We start from the raw sequence: 8,102 nt of genomic DNA on the forward strand, positions 1-8,102 counted from the left end.
TATAACCAATGCAATAGAACAAATATTACACTACATGACCTGGTGATGGTGGCTTAAGGGTTAATGCTTCTTGGATACACTTTACACTAGGGGAAGGTATGCAACTTACCCATGATGCATAAGGAACCAATACATAAATACATTGATACTCCAACTAGTAAACCATTAAGAACTTATTTGCATAGTCTATAACTCATACAGTGTGTACTGAGGACCCTGTGTGCACTGCCCCTGGCTTGGTATCTCACGGAGCAGGGCTGTCTCTGCCCCTGCACAGGATTTGTGGGTGGTCCCTGGTGCTGGCATTCCATGCAGGAGCTCAAGGGGTCTTGGTGCAGCAGGCAGTGGCTCTTCCCCTGCAGTCTCTGCAAGAAAGCTTATTCCTGCCCAGGCCCCTTCCCTTGGCTCAACAGGGAGCAGTGTCTGGGCTGCAGGTTGTAACAATTTCCCCTGCCTAGCACAGCCTCACAGCACCCAGCAAATGCGGCCCCTCCCTGCCTTCTCTGCTCACAGAGAAAAAAAACCAGGGCAGTCTCCAGCCTCTTCCCCTGGCCCTGTATCCCCCTCCCCCGCTGTGCTCACCCAGCCACAAAGGGACTTGCAGGAGGGGCTTCCCTGGCTTGGAGTCTCCTCACAAGCAGCTCCTCTCTTAACCTGGCCTGGCTAGGAGGGGAAAGGAGGGAAGACACTGTAGCACTCTTCCCTGCAGCCTCTGCCTCTCCCTGCTACTTCTGCAGAGCTCTGCCAGGGGCTCTCACATGGGGAGATCTTTTCCCTGGTCTCCAGCCTGTCTCTTTCTCCTTTGTTCTCCCCCTGGGAAAACTGCCCCCCTCTTTTAACCAAGCCTCTCAGCCAATCCCAGGCCAGGGCTCTTCCCTGTCCCTCTTTAGCTAACCTGTCTCATTCAAACCCTGCTGGGGTTACATCACCCCTCCCACTTCCAAGAGGGCTACCTCCAAAGCAGCTTCACTCGCCCTCAGGCCAAACAGTGTTCCTACTGGGACAAGCCCTGTCTCTTTGCACTCTGTCCCTCTGTGGGGCAGTCATTATTCCTTCAGGTGGGTCCATTTTTAATGCTGCTACATAAGTTAAAAACTTTGCATCAATGGGTCCTTTTCAGTTCTCATAGAATTATACAATTTTAAGAGCAATGGATATTTTTTATAGTAAGCTATTTTTCTTTTCCAAAGACTGTAACGTACTCTTATAACTGTCAAAGATCTTTATCTCGTGTTACCTGAAGTACAGCTCCCATAACTTTTTCTTCTGCGTATGTTATGTAATACCATAATCAGGTTTATAGTACTGACTTCAGGTATATTATTTCCTAGGATCTTTCATGGTCAGTCTGAAGCAATCTCTTCCAGATTTAGTTCCAAACCAAAATAGAGGATTGAAAGAACAGCAGTAACCAGATAGGACTCAAATTCAGTTTTGTTAACATTCATAGTTCCTGTCCTTTCTCTGAGCAACATTAACATACACAGTTATAAAATCACCTGCTTAAACTACAACTTCCACCACTGCAGTGTCTTGAAAAATTGCACCAGTAGTGGATTCTGAGTCTGGTTTCTGTTAGTGTAAACAAATCCATAGGACCGTATTCTTTGTGGTTGTTACTATTTGTAACCTGGAGCCTGCAACTGTAACTGGACCTTGATAATTCAGTATAAACTCATACACTAATCTGTACGGGCTCTGGCCTGCAGCTTTTGTACTTCATATAGGCAAAGGGTGGTGGCAGAAACAGATATACAAAGGGTAGAGTGGAATTCAGAGTAACACACCAGGTTAGTGGTAGAGCCAGGAATAAATATAGTAATATCCGCTCCCATTCAGAGCCCTATCCATTCAGTCACACTGCCTGTTAATAGATTCAGCGATGTCAGGGATTTACAGAAGCAGATGTGGTGCATTGAACTGAGGCAAGACTTCGTATTCAAGGAACAATGAGAAAATAGCTTCCTGAGTACAGAAATTTTTGCTAGTTTGACTGTTTACCTCAACATTTAACGTTAACCAGCAATCCAAACAAGCAAATATGAAAAACTTAAACAATATTCAAATCCCTGCCTGACACTTCTACTCTTAGAAATCTAGGAAGGATTTACAGGGATCTCACCCCCAAATGTTTTATGACTTTCTTAAAACTATCATCCTTGCACAGGATCTGGAAGCTCCTGCCTTCAAAATACAACACAACACAAACCACTATTCCAGAACACACAATACGAAGTCATAAGTGACACTTCAGGAAAGTAAGTTTTGGATGTTCAGTAAAAATGTATCGTCTGTTCTTGAGGTGGGCACATGTATAATGTTATTGGCACAATGCTGTCCATGACATTTTACAGAATTGTGGGGACTAGGTAAATTGGAATGTGAACTTTAAAAATGACAGAAGTTTGAACATTAAAAAAGACAGTTGTTATTTATTTATTTTTCAATTTCATGTAAATGCGGGGGAGTAGAAATTAAAACCATTACACTTCAGAGAAAACCATTTATATTTATTCTGAAATATCTAAATTATCCAAATTTAACATTTGCAGTGTTGACAAATTGCAGGATAAGATGGGTGTTCATCCACAGAATTCTCTCTCTCCCACATTAAATGCACCATCAAAAATGAAATTGCCAACACAGAACAAAAATACAAATGAAGTAAGTAGATAAATATTCATAATAGTGTATCCAAAAGTGCAGTTAGGTGAATTTTTTGTCTGTGATTCAGTTTGACCATTTTCAGTTTTCTGTCAATATTTGAAAGACTGATAATTTTTGTGACACTACCTCCGTTGTTCAGATACAGGTATTCGTCTATTTTCAGCTTTATGCAGAAAGAAAAATAGACCTACAAAAAGAAATAGATGTGATTTTCACTCATGTACTGCATTATGTAGCATTTCAACAAGCCTTTTGCTCTCAAGCCTTGATTTAGCGAAGCGTCTGCACATATGACTGAAGTTCAGCATGTGCTTAGGCCCTTTCTGTGAGCTACCAGACTCTAGGTAATAAATATGGATTCTACGAGTGCACCGGTAGAGATTTTGGGGGCCAATACCAATAGACAATTTTTAAGGAGGCATATCGGCCAGTACCGATCCGATTTCTGATACAGCTGCATGCAGCTGGTAAATCTGTTGTGGTGGAAGGGGAGGAGGGAGGGAAGGGACTTGGGGCCAGATCAGTGTCACCTGTGGTGGGGGGAGCGGGGCAGGCGCTGCCCAGTCAGGACAGGGTGGGCATGGAATGGAGCTGATGTTCGTCTTGGGGGGGGCAGCTCCCATCACTGTGTGCACCCCACGAGGGCATGAGGGGTGGGGAGTGTGTGCCCCCAGATCTATGCGGAGCAGGACAGATGGACTGCAACTGCAGGCTGGAGCTGCGGCTGTGCCGGGCTCTTCTCAGCAGGGGCTGGGCTCAGGGTGGGCGGCAGTGGCACTGGGAGGGGGGCTATGGCAAAATTTGGGATCATGGGGCAAATGCCTCCCCCCCACCATGTCCTCCCAGGGTACACGCAGTAGTGGGAGCTGCCTCTCCCCTGCACCCCCAGATGAGCTATGGCTCTGTCCCGTGCTTTGCCCCAGCTGGGCAGCTTATGCCCCTTCCCTCTCATTCCACCCCTCTCCTTCTACCACAACAGACTTACCAGCTGAACACAGCTCTTCAAGCTACCAGGCTGTGCTCCTCACTGCCTATGTGCCATGCTGCAGCTACACACACGCATGGGCATGTATCAGCAAAATTATTGGCCACGTCGGGCTGAGTTTTGATACAGCCAATTTTCTTTATAATGGTGCTGATCTGATATCGGACTGATGTATTGATGCACCTTTAATGGATACTATGAAGTACTATAGTATGGATGTTTCTTCTTAAATTGGCTTTTTAATTGTGGTTATTTTGTAACCTTTACATTTCAGTTCAGCTTTCAAGCAAAAAAACATCCCAACCCTTCTGAGGTGAAAAAAACATTTTGTTCTTCAAACTCAGGAACAGTCTCAGAGTCTTCTAAAAGCAGTGAAAAGGGGGATTTTTTTATTTGTAATAAAGAAAGAAAAAGTGAAATTGATCTCAGGTAACAAAAATATTTTTTTATGAGTCTGATGCTTCAAGGTACTGAGAGCATTTAATGGGATCTTGGTCTTTAAGGCAGGGGTAGGCAATGTTTTTGGATAGAGTGCTGAAAAAAAAGCACAATATCTACCTTGTAAGGTGATGAAGTGCCAGCATGCCAGAAAAACAAAACTGGGGTAGGGGGTACATGGCAGGACACACTGCATATTAACATAATTATCATAAATGCTTCTCTTTTTACAGTAAATAGCAGATTTTCTAAAAATTCTAAACCTGGTGACAGTAAATAAAATTTCATATGCTACATGTGCACACAGAACCAGACACATGCATACATGCACACTACCAGACACATGCACAGGATGCGGCCAAGCTGCTGGGCCACAGAACAAAGTCCAACCCAACAATGCCCTGGGCCCAACACAGCCCCTGTGCTTCCCTGGGGAGCTGGCACCCAGATAGACTGGGACCTTGGTAGGCCAAACAGCAATCAGCCAGTTAAAGGGGTGGTGCTAGAAGGAGTTTGGGGGGGGGGCCATGGCGACTCCAAAATTTGATTTAGCTCCCTCTCCCCAAATTTGCTTTAACTTCCCCCTCCCCAGTGTGGCTACCACCTGCCCTACACAACTAAGCCTGCAAAAGTGTGGCATTCCCAGGTGGCGGGAGGGGAGGCTGGGCTTGGACTGGGGTGGGAAGTGCTGGAGGGGTGGCTATGGGGGGTCCTAAAATGAACCTTGGGGTGGCTGTAGCCCCCCTAGTGCTGCACCTGTTGGCTCCAGACCCCAGCTGGGCTTTGTGCCAGCGGCTGCTGCTTGAACGCCTCTGGGCAGATAATGGCTATGGGGCCTGAGGCAGTGCAACCCCAGCCCCTACTCCACCATCCACTCTGAGGCGTGCATGCAGTTGCTGCCGGTGTGGAACTACTGCCAGGGCTCCAGACACCCAGATCAGCTCCTCGCTGGTGGTGATTGCAACACATGCCTCAGGGCAGGGGCAGCGCAGCCCCAGTCCCTCCACTGCCATCCACCCAGAAGTATGCATATGTATGCTTCCCTGGTCCCTTGGGGCCAAACCAGCTGGGAGCCTTCAGTGCAGCGGCCCTCCTCAGTGCCTGCCTGGCCCCTGAAGGGGAGCTGAGGGTGGGCAAGACTGGGGCCTAGGCAGGCCGGTGCAGCCACGACAGCTGTTCCTGAGGCCCAGGGGGCTCTCGTGGCTGGGCTTTTGCACCAGGGGCAGCTCTGCCCCACTTGCACTGTGCCTGGCATGCAGGGAGGCCAAGCCTGGAGCTGGAAACACCCTGGCCTGGTGTCCTGCCCTGGCCAGGCAGTACGTCCCCTTGCGGCCATTCCTGCAGAGCTGTGCAGGCCAGGCTGGGCTCCACCTTGGGTGCCACTGGGGGTCCCTACCTGCCGCAGCCTGAGCCAACGAAATCCTGAGGCATCTGTGCTTCCCACCCAGCTCCTGCCTTCCCATGGGGCCAGCCAAGCTGGCCTGCCTGCAGTGCATCCCCCTGCACCTGATTCTCTCTGTGCTGCCTGGACACTGCCCTGAGGGCGTGGCTCTGGTGCCCTGGTGCTGCCCCTACCTGGGTGGGACAGGGTGTCCCTCTGTTCAAGTCCCAGGCTCGGGCTTGCCCATCCACTGGGATCCTCCTGTGCAGCACCTGCCTGGGCCCTGGCCCCACCTCCCTGCACTTCCCCTCTAGAAACAAGGCTGGGCTGGAAGGTGCAGCCTGGGGACAGGGTCCCTGACTCTGCCCCTGGTGCTTGCTGTAGCACTGGAACCTGTGGCTGCTCCATGTTAAAAACGTATTTGTTTGGTTTTTTTAAGCAATTTCCTCGCCTGCCTCCTGGAGTACTGAGGATAATGTCTCCGTGTGCCACTAACTGGCATACATGCCAGGGGTTGCCGATCCCTGCTTTAAGGCAAAACCTTTCCATATGACAAAATACTTTATAAAGGTTATGACTCCTTATTTTATTAGTTGTAATTAACTTTTCATATGAAGAAATGGAATTTAGAATTATTTGGTAATACAGCTGTTTCCTAGCTGCACACTGCGTAATTTCATAGGTTTTATATACTCTAAATAATGTAACTTTTTGATTTGCTTCATTTTTACTAGATATCTTCCAGATGATGAAGCCAATGATGCTAAGCCTTTTCTTGGAATATTTGATGGTATTTTCTAAAACATATGAAAACAAGATATATCGTAAATTCTGAAACATGAAACTCTCCTTTCCAGAATGAAAACTCTTCAAATACAGTTACAAAATTTATTTGATAACTGTTCATTAATAGCCAACTTTGCTGCACAGGCTAGATAACAAAAACATTGCTAGCTAATTTACACAATTCCATGTATGTTTTTGTCTTTCTGAAAGTTATTTAAGCCTCTTTGTTAATATAACTTGCTGTTTTCAGGATTATAAATAAAAGTATTTGAAAGTACTTTCTTGAAGCCAGGATAGTTCTTAAGCACTTCTAAATAAGGTAAAATAAAATAAGAGCAAAATTGCTTTCTATAATGTGTATCTGCTTATATAAATACATATCTGAGTAACTGCAGTGTTCTTTACTTACAAATTACCCATGATTTTTGTTTGATGTCTGTTAGCTAACCAAATTAAGGGTTACATAAAATATTAGCATTGTGAAAAATTTAAACAATAAAATTTATGAATACAATTTAATAGAATAAATATTTATTGTGCACTCTAATTGGAATTTGTAATGTATTGGCATTAACATTTTCTGTAGAATCTTCTTTGTAAGTATATTTCACAGTGTTCTACATGTCTGATTTAAAGACTTCATAAGAATGTCCAGAAGCTATACTTGTTGGGGTGGATCCAGAGGGGGTGAAGTGGCACACCTGCACCTACTTTTCCAACCATGCCACCAAAACAGCAGCCAGGGATTTACAGCTCAAAGAAGGTAAGTATGTCCCCACTTCCTTCCCCTCTGGCCAATGCTGCTGCTGCAGTTCCTGGTGAGCAAGCCCCACCCCTCAGCCAACTGGAGTGGGCAGGAGCTCATCTTACTCCCAGGACAGCACCTGGCAACAGCAGGCAGGAGGAGGAGGGGATGGGAGAGGAAGGGATGTAGAAGAAAAGGGAGTGAACTTGTCTCTGAGCATGGAGAGGGAACAGAAAGTGAGGAATGCTTACCTTCCTAGTGACTCAGGGCTGTAGGAGCAGCAGCTGAGAGCTTGTCTGCCCCAGTGTAGACAAGCAGGTGGAGGAAACTGGGAGTGGGGAGTATAGCACCATACCCCACTTTACAAAATCTTAGGTCCACCTCCGTATATTTGGGTATTCATGCTGCTACTTAAACTCATAAAGTTGGCATTTATTTGACCATTCAAATCTAGTATCTGGATGGATATTCAAATCCAGTATCTGGATGCCTTTATATTTAGGGCACAACTTTATTTATTAATTTTAACGCATCTGGAGACTACTGGCATAATTTCATAGTTTCTAGGGTCGGAAGGGACCTGAGCAGATCATTGAGTCCGGCCCCCTGCCATGGCAGGGAAGATTACTGGGGTCAAATGACCCCAGCAAGGTGTTCATCTAGCCTCCTCTTAAAGACCCCCAGGGTAAGAGGCAGCGCCTCCTGATATCTAGCCTAAATCTACCCTCTGCCAGCTTGTGACCATTATTCCTGGTCACTCCTGGCAATGCTGGGGGGAACAGGGACTTCCCCAGTACCTGCTGGTCCCCCCTGACTAGTTTATAACAGGCAACTAGATACCCCTCAGCCTTCTCTTGTGGAGATTGAACAGGTTCAGGTCCCGTGGCCTCTCCTCATAGGGCCTGCCCTGCTGTCCCCTGATCATGCGAGTGGCCCTCCTCTGGACCCTCTCCATGTCCATGTTGTCCACATCCCTCTTGAAGTGCAGCTCCCAGAACTGGACACAGTACTCCAGCTGCAGCCTGACCAGTGTCACATAGAGGGGGAGGATCACCTCCTTGGACCTGCTTGAGATGCATCTGTGGATGCATGACAAGGTA

At 46.8% G+C, this 8,102-nt stretch overlaps 1 protein-coding gene across 3 annotated transcripts in view; it reads left to right on the forward strand.

Moving 5' to 3' along the window:
- The window catches only part of HFM1 (HFM1, ATP dependent DNA helicase homolog), a 61,695-nt gene extending 55,161 nt beyond the window's left edge, over nucleotides 1–6,534 (forward strand). For all 3 annotated transcript variants that reach the window (XM_019531127.1, XM_019531130.1, XM_019531129.1), the window contains 4 exons: nucleotides 2,168–2,258; nucleotides 2,553–2,664; nucleotides 3,927–4,081; nucleotides 6,206–6,534. In XM_019531127.1, coding sequence (XP_019386672.1) covers nucleotides 2,168–2,258; nucleotides 2,553–2,664; nucleotides 3,927–4,081; nucleotides 6,206–6,272 — 425 coding nt within the window. In that variant the 3' untranslated portion in view covers nucleotides 6,273–6,534. The remainder of the gene's footprint in view (nucleotides 1–2,167; nucleotides 2,259–2,552; nucleotides 2,665–3,926; nucleotides 4,082–6,205) is intronic.
- Nucleotides 6,535–8,102: the final 1,568 nt, after the last annotated feature.

This window comes from Crocodylus porosus, unplaced genomic scaffold (assembly GCF_001723895.1).
Source record: "Crocodylus porosus isolate Cpor-Errol unplaced genomic scaffold, CroPor_comp1, whole genome shotgun sequence".
Lineage (NCBI taxonomy): Eukaryota > Metazoa > Chordata > Crocodylia > Crocodylidae > Crocodylus > Crocodylus porosus.